The sequence below is a fragment of the Equus caballus genome, chromosome 18 (assembly GCF_041296265.1).
Source record: "Equus caballus isolate H_3958 breed thoroughbred chromosome 18, TB-T2T, whole genome shotgun sequence".
Classification (NCBI taxonomy): Eukaryota; Metazoa; Chordata; class Mammalia; order Perissodactyla; family Equidae; genus Equus; species Equus caballus.
Genome location: NC_091701.1, coordinates 72,990,837 through 73,009,186, shown reverse-complemented (window position 1 = coordinate 73,009,186; position 18,350 = coordinate 72,990,837). Strand labels below are relative to the sequence as shown.

At 37.2% G+C, this 18,350-nt stretch overlaps 1 protein-coding gene across 1 annotated transcript in view; it reads left to right on the top strand.

Moving 5' to 3' along the window:
* The first annotated feature begins 22 nt into the window (after positions 1–22).
* PGAP1 (post-GPI attachment to proteins inositol deacylase 1) overlaps positions 23–18,350 on the top strand; it is a 69,330-nt gene continuing 51,002 nt past the window's right edge. Inside the window, exons 1-3 of the mRNA XM_023622272.2 lie at positions 23–289; positions 6,155–6,308; positions 9,667–9,842. Of these exons, the coding sequence (XP_023478040.1) occupies positions 143–289; positions 6,155–6,308; positions 9,667–9,842 (477 nt within the window). The 5' untranslated portion in view covers positions 23–142. The remainder of the gene's footprint in view (positions 290–6,154; positions 6,309–9,666; positions 9,843–18,350) is intronic.

Genomic DNA, 18,350 nt, shown 5'->3' with positions numbered 1-18,350 from the left:
CAGTGGCGGCGGGCGCGCGGGCGCGCGGGCGGGCCGGGAGTCGGCGCAGGCGCGCGCGGCTCGGGCTGCGCTCCGCGAGGGCGGCCGGGCGTCCCTCTGCTGGCTCAGTCCGGGCTCCGGGCCCCGCGGCGGCGGCGGCACCATGTTCCTCCACTCGGTCAACCTCTGGAACCTGGCGTTTTACGCCCTCATGGTCTTCATGGCCACCCTGGGGCTGTGGGACGTCTTCTTCGGCTTCGAGGAGAACAAGTGCAGTATGAGCTACATGTTTGAGTACCCGGAGTATCAGGTGAGGTTCCGCCTTCTCCTCACCTGGGCGCTCGAGACCGGCCCCTCCTGCCCGGCTTTCTGTGGGTTTCCCCGGCCTTGGCTGCCCGCGCCTCTCCGGCCCCCTCATCCCATCCTCACTTCGGCTTTCTCCGCCCCGGAAGAAACTGCTGGCTTTGCAGACCCTGCTGCCCCCGCCCTCCCCCCCCCCCCCCGGCCTTTGTGTCTTCCCTTCGTGGTGGGGTGTTTGATAGATGGTTCCTCAGCATCCTCCCCGCCCCCCTCGCAGCTGCTCCCCTGTCCCTCGGCCCTCTTCCCGGCCCCCAATCCCGAGCACAGTCTTTTGACTGGCCGAGCCCAACCCCCTTTACCCACCGGGGACGCAATCTCATCCCCTCTCCCTAGACCCAAATCCCATCTTCCCTGCGTTCCTGCCTAACAGGTGCCCCTGGACCCTGCTTTGCTTCCCACGCGCCTAGATCTTCCCCTCCCACCCAGTGATATGCGCGTCAGCTCCCGCTTTTCTAGAAGGGGACCGAGCTTCTGCAGAGTGTGTATCGGTTAGATAGTTCCCGAGGCTGTGTTAGAGACTCCAGGGGTTTTACCTCTGTGTGGAAGGCTAACCTGATGAGTAATTAAATGGAAAACTGTTGCGGTTCCCTCCCGTACAGATTGCGGATCCTCCTGTTGTGTAGGTTCTGGGTCCGTGCGTGTGCATGCATGCCTGTGTTTATGCATGTCGCCTCTTTCCAGTTGCATACAAAATCTATTTCATGGTCTTACTTTTGTTTTCTCACTGTGTTTGCAATTTAAGAGAGACCTGGCCCTTCTTTCTCTGTCTCTCCGTTTTCCGTTCCATTTTGAGTGTTTTCAGTCACAGTTGCTTCATCGGAGTAGAATCTAGAATTTCATTCATGACCAGCTGTAAAAAAGAGATGGTGACAAATTGCACAACTGTCCAAAGAAATTTCTTCCTAATGATTCTTTTATTTCTAAACGCATATCCTAATTATGGAATACATATTATAATGATAACTCCCTTCCATAAAAAGTGTATGTATTATAATACAAATTGATAAAATGCATTTTTAGTATACTTTTAAAGCTATAGCGGATGTTTTTTTTAAGGTGAAAGATGCAGGTCGTGATTGCTTCTGTGTACAGGTCCTTATGGAGGAGCATGTATTTGATAATGCTGCTATTATTCAGATCTTAAAACTGCTTAAGATTTAGATTACTGAGGTGCATCCTTTCCCATGGACAAAATTCTAGTGTAGATTTCATTTGTTTTGAGATCCTTACCTTGCTTTTGCATCAGTGCTTACAAGGGAGTGGAAACATTTGCTGTCAGATGCTATTGAAGGAGAAGATTTTAACGTGTTATTGTTGTCTGTTAATTTCTAAGGGAATATGCTGGTTTATGTTTATCAGAGGCTGTATATAAATACGTGGGCTTTTAGTTGAGATTTTTTTAAAACTGAAGATAGAGCCCTTATCTCTTTTCGTTTTTCTATGGCTTAATAATTAGGAAACTCCCCATAGATTGAAGTAGGTCACTTTGGTTTTGTATTGCACTGAAGAGTTTGGTTAAAATAAATTTATTTTGGAACAATACAGTACTAATTCCTGCTTATTTTTAGCCACATTATTGAAGCTATTTTAATATTTGCAGTAGTAGAAATTGCTTAGTGTTGGGAACAAAGCATATGGACCTCAACAGATGCATTCCGTGCCTCGTAAAATGACTGGAAAGAAAGAGAAAATTAGTGTAGCTAATGCAAAAGAGCTGTTTGGCTTTTTGTTGTTGTTGAGTAGTTTGTATTCAATTATTTTGGTTCACATTGCCTTTTTGAGGTTTTATACTTCTGTTAATGATTTGTTAGTACAGTAATAATTACAGTGGCGGAGTTTGTGATCCACATTTTTAGTTTTTATTTTTATGATGTAAAAAGCTGTGTCAATTCACTACAGTATTTATACTCTTAGCCCTTTGTCTCTTAGTCCTTTATTTTGCACACTGGGTCCAGTTATTTTACAAATATGGTTAAAATCTGACTATGGAATCATTTTGAAATATAGTAAGAGATTTCTGGATAACTGAGGTCATTCTATTAAGAATCAATGGTTTTTAATGAATAAAAGTGTTCTAAACATATTATGTTGCTTACTTTTAATTATATTTTATAGTAAGCTAATTGTTCACAGGTTGATAGCTAGCCTATGGGATGTCCTAGTCATTGGATTTTCTTCTCTTTCTTGATCCTTTTCTTATTTTTTTACTGCTTATTTGCATATTCTTTATCTGGCCAGCAGAGGAGATGAAAAGGTAGTTGAAACATGCTCAATTTTATTCTCCCATTTAAAAAATAAAAAGTGGGACAGGAATTTGAAACTTTTTGTAAAAATGAGGTTTTGAATTTAAAATTGTTGGATTATCTCTATCATTCTCTCCCTCTGGTTTTCCTAGATTCACTTATTCAGACTTAACTGGGCATCTCAGGAACCTAGCAGGCAAAACACACGTTACGCTTTAAAGCTTCCTGCCTTATTATGAAAGGCAAGCAAGCTTTGATTTGGTAGCAAACAGTTTTAGGCAAATTGTAGAATTCGAGAAGCATCTGTCTTGTTTTCTCCTGTACAGTAATTTGCTTGGCTGTCTTCAGATATGTGACTAATGGTTGCTTTCTGAAAGGAAGCATTAATATTGGAAAATGTAAATCATATATTTTATTATTAAGTCTGATGTTTATTTAGCGGATCATTTATTGAATGACTACTCTGTGTCAGCTATATTCTAGATGCTGGGTATGGATGAGAGGGAAGTAGAGATGAATCAGACCTTGTACCTTTAATTTGTGTCTTTATAATACAATGGGGGAGACAGGAATGTAATGGATAGTTAAAATATAGTATGCTATATGTTGTAATTTCACTGTAAGAGAGTATGTACAAGCCTCTTCAGAGAGGAGAGCATCCAAATTGGTTTTGGGTAGTCAAAGACTGTAGAGAAGACGTAGTGAATTGGGACATGTTGGGTGTATGGTTCCTGAAGTGCAGAAACAAGAAAATTGCAGGCATAAGGAGCAGCATATGTGAAGGTGGGAAGGCACCAGGCCACATTGCATAAGCAATATGTGTAGTATGTCACCATTTATGTAAAAAGGAGAAAATTACTTAGAAACACATTTGCTTACATGTGTAAAATATTTCTGGAAGCACACGCAAACTGATAGTGTTGGTTGCCTTCTGGATAGGGAAGTGGATGACTAAAGGACCAGGGTTAGGAGAGAGCCTTTTCAGTGTTTACCTCATTGAATCTTGAATTTTGAAACATATTAAAAATAAATTTTAAAGCATAGCATGTGTAAGTTATGAGAAAGTAGGCAAGAATAATTAGAGTCAGATTTTAAAGGCCCTCTCTCTTAAGCCTTTATCATCTGTATATGCAGTGAGGAAACGTATAAAGGTGTGTGTTTTAACAGGTATTTCTTGACAGCAGTATGGACTGTGGGTTGTAGCAGGGAGATTATGACAGGGAGAGAGAGCAGTCTGAAAGACTCAGTTGTGCCTAGGTCTCTTTATCAAGCTGGAGTCCTCAAGCGTATTCGCAGGGGTGGGGTGTGCAAAGGGCTGACAGCTCTTTGTAAGATCTTTAAAATGGTCTGCGTTCGTTTTGATCAAAATCCTTTTTTTTTCATTTTGGTCAGTTCCTTTGGCTCAAACTTTTATTTTCCAGTTTTAATCGTAAGATAAAGACTTTAGTTTCTTAAATCAGTATTTTTCTAGCGCTTGGAAATATATTAGAATTTTTGTCTTTTGGAAGGGGTCTGGGTGAGAGATGGGAAGGACCCGCACTAAGGCAGAGTCAGGAGAGGGTGGACAACAGGGGCAGGATTGTGGAGATATTTTCAGTGTAAAGCTAATTAATTGATCTTAATCAAAGATCTTTTAGGGGGAGGGCTGCTCATTTAAAACTAATCTATTTAAAGTAATTTAAAATATATTGGAGTTCTGTTGCTATAAATGGTTTCTTTTTAAATCCTTTGACCGTCTTCCGTTTGTTCGGCAGCATCCTTTTGTATGCCTGTACCTTTTCTGTCCTCAGTCTGGTCAATACCCTTCCTGTCTCTTCCTGCTGCTTGTTCCCAGCTTGGACTCTGTCTGGAAATGCAGCTTTACCATTTGCCTACAACTCCCACTCTCTTTTTGTTCTACCTCTTTTTCCATCTCCATACTTTTTTCCTTCATATTGTATGCATTCATGTTTTTTTTAAATGTATGCCTTTTCACTACAAAATTGCTTTCATAATAGTATTTTATGAAAGATATCAAGTATATTCTTTTGCTTGTTTTTTTGTCTCCAGAAAATTAAATATTTCTTTTTAGATATATTTGATAATTTCCTCTTCTTACTTTCCAACTAGCTCAAAACTTTGTTTAGCTACTGCCCTAAAAGGAATAATGATTTAATATGCACATACTACTATATCAAATGGTGTACTAAATTGGGAGGAGTTAAGAAACTTTTTCTTTGTTCTCTCACTTTTTTTTTTTGCTTAATTTGTACCTAAAGAAACAAAATATTGCATCACTTTAATTTTTGATTGTATACTATACATAATCAATATTGGGACTAATTTGAGTTGAAGTACATGTACACACATAAAGAAAAAACATGGGGTCGGTATTTCTGTATTTTGATTAATCATTTGAGGAGACGAAGTTGCTAGTATCTTAAACAATATGCTCACAGTCTCTAAGGATGTTTTCATAGTGTTACTGGCACAGATTGTTTATGGTAATGTCCTCAAAGGAATGTTCAGGAATGTGCATCAGTGATCAGATTCTGCTTTTTAGAACAGTGAGGTTTTTCAGTAGTCATTACCATCTTCAGTTTTTAAAATTCATTCAGTAATTAAAATTTTTATCAAGCGCATGGGTAGCACTGCTAGATCATTAAATCTATTGATGTTTACTTAAATAAAATCTACTGTTCATGTAACTGGTTTCCTTTTTAATGGCTTCTATCCTGAAAAAAAAAAAGGATCAAAAGAAGAGCTGGTACTTAACTACTGCTTTTATAGATGTCTACCTTTTTGGGATGACATTAAGACCTAATTTATATTTTGTTGAAAAAAATTTTAGGTGAACTACTGGCTCGTTTGGTATGCAATAATATGAATTGCAGAGAAGTTTAAGGCTTGCTGATAAACCGTGCATCTGGCCCATGAGAACTGAAACAGATGCTAATTCATTGGAATGTTTATGATGAGAAGAGTGTATGGTGTCTTGACCAAGACATGGCTATAAGGTTCAGATTAATTTGTTAAGCACATTTTAGGTCAAAACATACTAGGTCGAGAGGTCAGAAAGCTGCATTATAAAACAAACTTACTTTCCTTTGAATGACGTAACAGCTAGAATATATCATTGGGCCTCAGTAAAAGGAGAGACATAAAACAGTTTAAAATAGCAAAAAACAATTGATTTGGTAATGGAAGGCTTTTATCATTTCTAAGTATAATTGACACTGATACCAAATTAAATGCATTTCCAGTTGTGGTAACATGTAACTTGCTGACATATGCCAGTGTTTTTCTGCCTTTGTCAGTAGCTATTTTGAGTAGTTTATATTCAGTAGAGTTTTCAGGTAGTTCCATTTTATGCTTTCCTGAAGATTGCATGGTTCAAAACTCATATAATTCAAGACTAATTCTCTATATGAATAAACTAAAAGTAGAACTTGTTTTGTGTATTAAGTGCAGTTTTATTAGTAATATTTTTATATTGCACTATTTTTAATTTGTAGAATTCAGAATTGAGTACAATGAGGCTGAATTGTGTTAATAAAATTGATTAAAGTGAAATTGCATTTTTTTTGCTGTAGAAAATAGAACTTCCAAAGAAACTGGCAAAACGCTATCCTGCATATGAATTATATCTTTACGGAGAAGGATCCTATGCTGAAGAACACAAAAGTCTCCCTTTGACAGGTATTCCAGTTCTCTTTCTTCCAGGTAACGCTGGAAGTTATAAGCAAGGTAAGTCTCAGAAGTGAATTTTGAAAGCTACAAAATTCAGTTGAAGAGTTTATCAGAGACATACTCTGTGTTAAGTACTGTGCTAGGCATGCTGGGAGACATAAATATGTGAGATTTTGTCTGAGAGAAAGTACATAAAAAAGTATAGTTGAAGACCACTTTGCAAAGAGTAAGAAGGAGAAAAAGAATAAGATGGAGTGGAGTGGGATAAGTAGATATAGGGATGCAGGAATCAGCAGGAGAAAGAGGTGTGTGTTGGAAATGGAGGTTACAGAGAACAGAACCTGAAGCATTGATTAGAGAAGTAAATCAGTGGTTCATGTTATATTGAACAAGAGAGGAGATTGGCTTCTTTATTTTGGAGCTCTTTAAGTTAGAGAGATCTAGAAGTACTGAGGGGAGTACAGAAAGGTGAGGGTGGGAAATTAGATGTACAGATTCCAAAATGAATGTTGGCTTGGAGAAAGAGCAGTTATTTCTGTTATAACAACCAAGTAATCTGGAAATAACTTCAGCTAAAATCTGCTTTTCTGGTTATTAAATGGTATATTTTTTTATATAATGAGAAAGGAATTATTTCAACATTTAATTTAACTGCTTACATGTTTATTTATCTAGCAGGTATTTATGGGGTACCTACCATGAGCCAGGCGGTATTCTAGGTGTTAGGGATCTAAAACAGACCAAGACAGATAAAGTCTCTCTCCTCATCGAACTTACATTCTTGTTGGGAAGACAGCCATCAAATGAATAAGACATTAATGTTAAAAGCTAGAAAGGAAAATAAACCAGAGTAAGGGATAGAGAATCAACAGGGTCAGGAAGTGGCTAGTTTAGATGAAGTGGCCATGAAAAGCCACTACGAGGAGATGACATTTGGGCAGAGGCTTGAATGTAACAAGAGACTGAGGTACGTGACTATTTGGGGGAAGACCCAGAGGCAGGAAGATGCTGGATGCATTCGAGGCCACTGAGACTAGAGAAAGTGAAAAGAAATGAGGATGGAAACGTAGCCAAAGGCTGTATCACATAACTAAGGGAAATACTTCAAATTGTGGTCTAAGTGTGTTGGGAAACTGTTGGAGGATTTTGGGTAGGAAATGATATAATCTGATGTTTTTGTTAATCATACTTGAAATGTAACACACATACAGCAAAACACATAGAATATTTGGTTAAAAATTATTATAAAGTGAATACCCATGGAAGTAAAACCCGCGTCCAGGAATAAAGATTGTCCCCTGGAAACTTCCTGTATAACTCTTCCTGGTTAAAACTACCTTCCCTCTTTCTAGATGTAACCACAATCCTGACTTTAAGATAGTAATTTCCTTGACTATTCTCTATAGTTTTAGCAGCTAAGTATGCATCTCTAATACAATCTACTTATTTGGGGCTGTTCTTAAACTTTGTAATATAAATATAATCATGAGTTTGTATTCTTTGGCTTCTTCCACTCAATGTTGTTTTTAAAATTCATCCAGGTTGTTGTAGGAGCTGTGATTCATTCATTCTCCTCACTCTATATTATTCTGTTGTATGACTATACCATAGTTTAAACATTTTTGTCTTTGGACATTTGTGTTTACATTTATTGGCAATTACAAATAATGAATATTCTTCTCATCTTGGAGCACATAAGTCCATTGTTTCTGCAAGATGTATAGCATAAAAGCATAATTCCATGTCACAGATAATGTGTATCCTTTCATTTTTACTGGTTGTGGTAACATACTCCCAGAAACAGTACATTATACTTCCCTTTGCTCCATATCCTTGACATTGGAACTGTTAGATTTTTAAATTTTAACCAATCTGGTGGGTGTGATTTATTTTTAAAAAATGATCACTCTGGTTTTGCTGTGTAGAGAATTTGCTGAAAAGAGGCAAGAGGGGTAATAGGAAAGATAATAAACATCATTAGTTATCAAGGAAATGGAAATCAAAACCACAATGAGATTTCATTTCATACCCAATAAAGTAACTACAGTATAAAAGACAGATAATAACACATGTTGTTGAGGATGTGAAGAAATTGAAATGCTCATACATTGCTGTTCGGAATGTAAAATGGTACAGCCTCTTTGAAAACAGTTTGACAGTTCCTCAGAATATTAAACATAGAGTTATATGAGCCAACAATTCTACTCCTAGGTATCTACCCAAGAAAAATGAATACATCCATCTACATAAAAACTTGTATGCAAATGTTCATAGCAACACTATTCATAATAACTGAAAGGTAGAAACAACCCAAATGTCCATCAACTAATGAATAGATGAATAAAATATTATATAACTATATAATGGAATATTATTCAGTAATAAAAGGGAGTGAATTACATGCTACAAAGTGGATGAACCTTGAAAACATCCATATGTGAAAGGAACCAGTCATAAAAGACCACGTATTATATGATCCCATTTATAAAAATGTCCAGAATAGGTAAATCCATAGAGATAGAAAGTAGATTAGTGCTTTCCAGGGCTTAGGAGGAGAAGAGGAATGAGGAATGATTACTCATGAATACTGGGTTTTCTTTTGGGGATGATTAAAAAAAAAAAGTCTAAAGTTAGATTGCAAAAATGATTGTACAACTCTGTGAATAACCTAAAAATCATTGAATTGTACACTTTACAGGGTGAGTTGTATAGTATGTGAATTATATATGGTTAAAAAAAATTGAATGGCAAACAGAGATATTTTGTTGGCTAAGCCATACACCGCTATTTTTAGTGCTAATTTGCGTAATCAATTCACAATAAAGCCCGTTAAAGAATTTATAAAGCAAAACCTAAACCAGTGGAAGCACGGAGGCCAGTTAGGAGACTCTTAGTGCAGGCAGGAGTTGAAGGTGCTTGGATTAGGGAGGTGGTGGTGCACATGGTGAGAAGCCTGGAGCAGGTAGAGCGTGACAGGATTGACTGACGGGTTGGATGTCATGTGTCAGAAAAAGAGACAGATCAAGCATGAGTATCTAAACTATGTTGATGAGCAGACATTTCTTGTAGGAATATTCTCATTCTTAAAATCCTCAAGTGTGACAAAATTCTTATTCTTTTAATTCTTCAATGAATCTGTCTCTCTCTTTTAACTGTTATTATCCCTAAAAGGGAAGCAGGTAGAGAATGACCTCTTGACTTTGTATTTAATTTAAAACAATATTTAGGGCACAGGACATATAACTCCTAGGTTAGTTTGTTCTTCTAAATTGATACTATTAAAGGATTTCACCCTGAAATATGTTGTGTTTATTTAGGGTGTGGGATAAAGTTATCTGTTGAGAGACTTTGAAGCAAGAATACCTGAAACTTCTAAACATTTGTTTAATGTGCACTTTGCCTTTTTCCTCTGCAGTTCGTTCTATTGGCTCTATTGCACTTAGAAAAGCAGAAGACATTGACTTCAAGTACCACTTCGACTTCTTTAGTGTGAATTTCAATGAAGAATTGGTGGCACTGTATGGTGGAAGTCTTCAGAAGCAGACCAAGTTTGTACATGAGTGCATTAAAACAATTCTCAAACTCTATAAGGTAACAGATAAGCTTGCAAATCAATAGTGATCAACCTGTTAGCATCTCTTTTTTTTAATAAAGGACTCAGCATATTTTAAATCATTTATTTGTTTATATGGAAGTTGAGGCGAAGATGGCACCAAGTGTTTTTTTGTGGGAGTCTGTTGTTTTGAACTTAATGGTGGCTTTTGAAATTTCAATTGAATTTACAAGAAAACTTTCTTTTGAATTTAGGAAAAAAATTTTTAACTTTGTATATAAATTAGGAGTGCAGTATGTTACCTAAAAACCATTAGTATGGATTTCTGCCTCTAGTTATAACTAAGTAACTGGTCCTAGAGTAGACCATCTGCATTTGTAAACAACTATAAAACTAGTCAAGATAGCTGAAGCATGTTTTCAGGTATTGGACAACCAAGCAGTAAAGGACCATGACTCCTGAAAGAAAGAAAACATGTGAGGTGAGCTCCATGATCACCCTGGCTTTCTGCCTAGAAGCATTTTCCAGGCCATGGGGCAAGCAGGTGGAGATCATGTAGAGCATATTGATATCACTGAGCTGAGGAAGGTGGAGATTAGAATTTGGACTACTGAAGTGGCTAAATTTCTGGGGCACGGTATGAGAAAGAAGACAACTAGGCAGAGATAGAAGCTCTAGAAATTTGCACTTTTTGGTCTTTCCTATGCTGCATATGCACAGGTCACCAACTAAAGGCAATGGCATAACAAGGAGGAAGTGGGTGGGATGTGTCCACTTCAGGTGCAAGGACTAGGGGAAATTTAAAAGAGCAGTAAAACAGGCTAAATCATTCTGTGCCAGCAATCCTGAACAGTGTCAGTAATAAAATACTACTATCTACTGGGGTGAGCTACTTCTTCCCTTGGCATGCCACTGTGCATGTCCTGGAAAACAACACCTACTGGGGAATTGTGAGCTGGATTGGGATTTCAGAGGCCACATAGTGCTGGGAAACAGGAGTTCGGACCAGCTAGAGCAGAAAGACCTAACACATCGGGCATTCATTTGAGACCCCAGAAAGGACGTGATAGAGAAGTAGGACTACTACAAGCCCTAAAGTAAGAGCTTCTCTAGGATCCACCTTAACCATGCTTAAGAATAAGCCTCAAAAATACCAAAATTGGGAATTTAAAGAAAAACATGCACATAACAAGAGAACAGATGGAGAATCTCAGAGACATGAAAACTATTTTTAAAAAAAATGCAAAGGAAAATCTAGAACTGAAACAGTACATATCAGAAATGAGAAATTCAGCAGATAGGCTTTAAGCAGATTGAACATGACAGAAGAAGAGATTATTGAATTTGAAGTTAGGACAATAAAAACTACCCAAAATGAAGCACAGAAGATAAAAGGATGAAAAGGATAGAGCCTCAGGAACTTGTGGGACAGTACTGAGCAGTCTAACATATATGTAATTGGAACCTCAGAAGAAGAGAGAGAAATAGGAGAGGAAAAAATATTTAAAGACCTAATGGCCCCAAATTTTCCAATTTTGATTAAAAATTTTCAACCCACAGATCCAAGAAAGTCAATGAATGTCAAGCAGGATAAACACAAAATCACACTTATGTATATCATAGTCAAATTGTTGAAAACCAAAATAAAGAGAAATCTTAAAAGCAGCCAGAGGAAAAAAGACCCTTTACTTATAGAGAAAACAATAAAAATTACCACTGGTTCCCATTAGAAATAATGAAAGCCAAAAACAACAGAACATCTTAAAGGTATTGGGGGTGGAGATGAGGGGGACTCTCAACCTAAAATTGCATATCCAGTAAAATTATCCTTCTAGAAGGAAAGAGGGAAATAAAAAAATTACCGGTAGGTGAACAGCACAGTAATTGCTGCAGACACGATCTATACATGGATGCTAAAATTAGTGGGTGAAAAATTGAGAAAAAGGATATTCATATGGTCTCAAAGTATCTTTTCTAAAATTATTATTGACTACCAAGGGAAAGAGTAACTTTATAGTGGAGAAACCTGGCAGACATCATGTTAACCAAGGTTCGCATCACCAGTAATAAGAGAATTTGACATCATTAACCCCCTTGACATGCACGGAGAAGGATGCAACATAATTTTTGTAACGTTATTGTCAGAAATGCATAACCTCGTTCTAATCATGAGAAAACTTCAGACAAACCCAAATTGAGAGACATACTATAAACATAACTAACCAGTACTCTTCAAAAGTATCAAGATCATAAAAAACAAGGAAAGACTGAAGAATTGTCACATATTAGAGAAGACTAAGGAGAAATAACAATAAATGCAAGGTGGGATGCAGGATGGAATCCTGAAATAGAAAAAGTACGTTAGTGGGGGACACTGGTGAAATTTAAATAAGGTCTGCAGTTTAGTTAATACTATCACACTAATGTTAATATTTTGCTTTTGATGTTTGTAGTATGGTTATGTAAAATGTTAGTGTCGAGGGAAGTTGGGTAAGAGCTGTATGGGAACTCTCTATGCTATTTCTACAACTTTTCTCTAATTGGTTCAAAATAAAAGGTTAAAAAAATTGTTTAGAGCAAAAGAAGCATTATGAGGGTTGTAACTTATTTATAAGGAAAATACGTGATAGTGGTGAAAAGAGTGGGAAGAGGAGAAAATAGGATTATTCCACTATGGTAAGAAGTGGTGTAATATTAAGTCACGGTAGACTAAGTTAAGGTTGCATGTTGTAATTTTTAGAGTAACAGCAACAAAATAGGAGATATAGCTAAAGAGCAAATGAAGGAGAAATACTCAATCTGAAAGGAGGAAAGAACGAAAAAACAGATAGAACAAATAGGAAACAAATGGCAAGATGATAGAACTAAACCCAACAATACCAATAATTACTTTAATTGTAGATGGATTAAACACCAGTTAAAAGGTAAGCTTGTCGAACTGGATTGAAAAAACAAGACCCACCCAACTATATGATAATCTCTCTACTAGAAAGTAAAAGCCACTTTAAATATAAAGATCCTGATAGATTAAAAGTAAAAAAATGAAAAAAATATACATACAAACAGATCATATGAAAGTTGGCATGGCTATCTTAATATTAGTTAAATAGATTCTGGGACAAAGGATGTTACGGGGATCTAGAAGACATTTCGTAATGATAAAGGAGCCAGCTCACAAAGGAGGCAAAACATTCCAAAGTAAGTAAGCACCTAATAACAGAGCTTCCTGACTCATGAAGTGGAGACTAACAGAACTAAAGGAAGAAATAGATAAATCCACAGTTAGAGTTGTAGAGTTCAACAATCCTTTCTCAGTAATTGATAAAATAAATAGAAAGAAAATCAGTAAGGTATAGAAGATTTGAACACTGGTTAATAACAGCTTAACCTACTGACATTTGTGGAGCACTACACCCAACAACTGTAGAAACTACGTTCTCTTTAAATGCACATGGAACATTTACTAAGATATACCATATGCCGAGCCATAAAACAAGTCTCAGTAAATTTCAAAGGATTGAAATCATAAAGGATATATTTTCTAAACAGCAGAATTGAATTAGAAGTCAACAACAAAAAGATATCTAGAAAATCCTCAAATACTGGAAGTTGCTTCTGGGTAACCCAGAGATCAAAAAGAAAATCACAGATGAAATTTGAAAATGTTTTGAACTGAATTAAAATAAAAACACATCATCAGAATTTGCAAGGTTAAAGTAGTGGTTAGAAGAAATAGTATAGTCTTAAATGCTTATATTTGAAAAGAACAATGATCTAACCTTCCAACTTAAGAAGCTAGGGAAAGAAGAACAAAGTAAAGTAAATAGAAGTAAGGAGGCAATAAAGATGAGAATGGAAATCAGTGAAATGGAAAATAGGCAAATAGCAGAGAAAAAAATTGATACCAATGGCTGATTCTTTGAAAAGATCTATAAAGTTGATAAATCCATGGCTAGACTGGTAAAGAAAAGGAAGGGGACACAAATTAACAAAATCAGGAATGAAAGAGGGGACATCAGTACAGAGCCTACGCATACTAAGAAGCTATTAAAGGAATATTATGAACAACTTTACGCCAAAAAATTTGACAGCTCTCAGATGAAATGCACAAATCCCTTGAAACATAAATTAGAAAACAGACACAAGAAGAAATAAAATCTCTGACTAGCCCTGTATCTATTTAAAATTTTTGAATTTGTAATTAAAAATGTTACTGCCATTGGGGCTGGCCCCGTGGCCGAGCGGTTGAGTTCGCGCGCTCCACTGCAGGCGGCCCAGTGTTTCGTTGGTTGGAATCCTGGGTGCAGACATGGCACTGCTCATCAAACCACGCTGAGGCAGCGTCCCACATGCCACAACTAGAAGGACCCACAATGAAGAATATACAACTATATACCCGGGGGCTTTGGGGAGAAAAAGGAAAAAATAAAATCTTAAAAAAAAAAAAAAAATCTTACTGCCAAGAAAAATCTAGAGCTAAATGACTTCAGTGTGAATTCTATCAAATATTTAAGGAAGAAATAATACCCATCTTATACAAACTCTTTCAGAAAATAGAGGAAGAGACAACACTTAACAGTTCATTTTAAGAAACCAGCAAACTCTGATTATCAAAATCAGATAATGACACTGTTTGACAAGAAAATAGAGACCTAGTATCCCTCATGAGCATAGATACAAAATCCTCAACAGGGGCCGGCCCAGTGGTGCAGCGGTTAAATTTGCACGTTCCACTTCTTGGCAGCCTGGGGTTCACCGGTTCAGATCCCAGGTGTGGACATGGCACTGCTTGGCAAAAGCCATGCTGTGGTAGGCGTCCCACATATAAAGTAGAGGAAGATGGGCACGGATGTTAGCTCAGGGCCAGGCTTCCTCAGCAAAAGGAGGAGGATTGGCAGTAGTTAGCTCAGGGCTAATCTTCCTCAAAAAAAAAAATCCTCAACAAAAAATTAGGCTATCCAATCCAGCAATATTTTAAAGTATAATACATCATGATGAAATAGGATTTATCCCAAGAATGCAGAGTTGATTTAATATTCAAGTATCAGTCAGTGTAACTTGTCATAGGATCATCTCAGAAGATGAGGAAAACTTATTTGACTACATTCAGCCCCCATTTGTGATTTAAGAAAAAACAAGACAGAACTCAGCACAGTAGGAATAGAAGCAAACTTGCTCAATATGAGGAGTTAGGAGTATTATGCGTAGTATTATGGGAGGAAACAAGCCATATTAGGTGAAGGACCATTTAGGTATCTGATAAGATATCTACTGGATAAGATAAATAAAGTGTGATCACAAAATGAGATTTCCATAAATGTTATTCACAATAAACAATCAAATGTCTTTAATGTTATGTACTAGGTCGTTCTTTTCCTCCATTTTTCAGCTTCTGCTTGCTCCCACCACCCCTGTTCAACATTGTGCAGAGATCCTCGCTAGTGCAATAAGGCCAGAAAAATAAATAATAAAGATTAAAAAAGAAGAATTAAAGTTGTGTCTGGATTCACAGATGACAAATATACAGAAACATTTTGAGGAATTTACAGAAAATTATTAGAATTCATAAGTGAATTTAGCGAGGTCACAGGATAAATGATCAGTATTAAAAGATCAATGAACAAATTGAAAGTGAAATTTTAAAATGCGTTTACAATGGTATAAAAAATGCAATTCTTATGGGTAAATTTAATGAAAGTGTCTGAGATCTGTACACTGAAAACTGCAAACCTTGCTGAGAGAAGTTAAATCCAAAATAAATGGACAGACCAACTTCATGGATTAAGATGTTGATGCTCCCCAAAATGACCAATAGATTTAATGCAATACAAGTCAAAATACCAGCAGGTGTTTTTGTAAAATTTGACAAGCTTATATGGAAATGCAGAGAACCTAAAAAAGCCAAACAGTCTTGAAAAAGAAGAACAAGGTTGGAAGACCTGCAGTGCCCAAATTCAAGACTTAACGGCGAAGCTGTGTTCATCCAGGCGGTGTGGTATTCCTGTGCGTCTTGAAAGTGAAATTTAGACATCATGATTCTTTGCATAAGCCAGGATTTTAAAATTCATTCGACAGCAAGTCGTTACTGAGCTTAAATCTACCCTGATTATTATGAGAGGAAACAAGCCATATTAGGTACAGGACCGTTTATGCATCTGATATTTATTGGATGAGATAAATAAGATGTGATTGCAAAGTGAGATTGATTTCCATAAATGTCATTCACAATAAACAATCATGTCTTTAATATTATACCTTAGGTAGTTTTTTTTTTCCTTCTCTGTTTTTTGTTTTCAGATTTTCTCTAATGATGAAATATTAAATTTACAATAGAACTAATAAACTTTCTTTTAAGTTGAAACTTTTAGAAAGTAAGATTCCTGTTATAAGCAAGTACAGTAGGAGGTAGAGAGAGACAGCTGAATCTTGTGGAATGGATAGAATTTGGATGTGGGGAAGTGAGAGGACATTTTTAGATGGAGAAAACCTCGTTCATTCATCAGGAGTCTGCGTGCAAATTCGGCAATGAATAAAACATAAGTCTAAGCCTTCCTGGACCTTATGTTCTAGTGGGGAGAGGCAGAGAGTAAACATCATAAATAAGAAAAATACATACTATCTTATATGGTGATAAATGCCAGGAAGAAAAATAAAACAGGAAAGGGAGATAAGGAGTCAAGGGTAGAGGACTACAATTATAAATAAGGGTGCTCAGCGAAGACTTCTGTTGAGAAGCAGACAGTTTAATACAAATTAAGGACATGAGTAGTAGCCCATTTGGATATCTAGGAAGAGTACTCTAGGCGGAGTAAACTCATATATGAAGCAAGCGCACGCACACTGGATTTGAGAAAAAACAGGGAGACTGGTATGGCTGGAGCAGACAGAATGAGTTAGTAGAAGGAGAGGTTGGGGGAAAGGCAGATTATAGAGCCTTGGAGGCAATTTTAAGAATCTTGCCTTTTATTTGAAAAAATATTGAAAGCCACTGCAGAGGTTTTTGAGCAGGGTGACATGTTCTGATTTAACAGTATTATTCTGGATGCTTTGAGGATAAACTGAAGGGACATAAGCATGGAAGCAGAGAGACCAGTTAGGAGGCTATTGCAGGACTTCAGGCAACAAATAATGGTTGCTTGAATCAAGTTGGTAGCAGTGGAGGTGATAAGAAATGGTCAGATTGGTGTTCATTTTAAAGGTTGAGGCAACAAAATTTGCTGGGGGATCAGATATGAGGGGCAACATGAGAGAGAAAGAAGAGTTAAGGATGACACCCAACTTTTTCGCTGAATAATTAGGAGGATTGAAATGCCGTTAACTGAGGTGCAAAAAAATGTCAGATAAACAGATTTGGAGGAAATTAAGAGTTTAGTTTTACACAGGTTCGATTTGAGATACACATTAGACATCTCAGGTGTAGCTAGTATGCAACTGGAGTTTAGAGTTCAAGAGAAGAGGTCCAGTCTGGAGATAATAACTTGAGAGTTGACAATATATAGATGTATTTAAAGCCATGAGATTGGATGACATCACTAATAGGGTCAAGAAGAGATCTGAGGCCTGAGTCGCTCCAGTATTAAGAGATGAGGGGAGATGGGAAGGAACCAGCAAGAGACTAAAAAGGAGCAGCTACTGAGGTAAGAGGAGAATCAGGAGAGTATGTTGTCAAGGGAACCAAGTAAAGCATTTCAAAGAGGAAAAAGTGATCAACTATATCAAGTGCTGTTGATAGTCAAGTAAGATGAGGGTGGAGAATTGACATTAGATTCCTTGATGACTTGATAAGAGCAGTTGTTGGGACAAAAGCTTGATTGGAGTGGGTTTAAGAGTGTATGGAAGTTGAGAAAGTGGAGGCAGCAAGTACTGTATAGACAACTGTTTTTGAAGAGATTTGCTATAAAGAGATATAGAGAAAGATGTGGTCACTAAGGGGAAAGTGGGAGTAAAAAGAGTTATTTTTATTTTTTAAGGGAGAATAACAGTATATTTATATACTAGTGAGAATAGTCTGGTAGAGTGGGAGAAACTATGCAAGAAGAAAGTCAGAATTGCTGGAGTGAGGTACTTGAGAAGGCCAGAAGGAATAGGTTTCAGAGCACATTTGTAGAGTTTGTCTTTTGCTAACATCTGATGTGTGTTGGGGATCACCAAGACCATCCCCAGGCTTCATTCTCCAGAAGGACTCAGGACTCAGCATATAGTTATACTTATGATTTATTACAGTGAAAGGGTACAGAGCAAAATCAAAGAGAAAAGGTGCATGGGATGAAGTCCAGAGGAAAACCAGATGCAAGCTTCCAGAAGTCCTCTCACAGGGGAGTTACACTGGATGCATTTAATTCCTACAGCAGTGAATTGTGACATGTGTGAAGTGTTGTCTACAAGAGAAGCTCCTTAGAGACTCAGTGCCCAAGAGTTTTACTGGGGGCTGATCATGTAGACACCCTCTGTCTAGCACATACCAAAAGCCCAACCAGAAGGGCAGCAGGGTTCAGCATAGACCATATTGTTTGCAAAACAGTTTCAGCACTGTGGGCTGTTCTTAT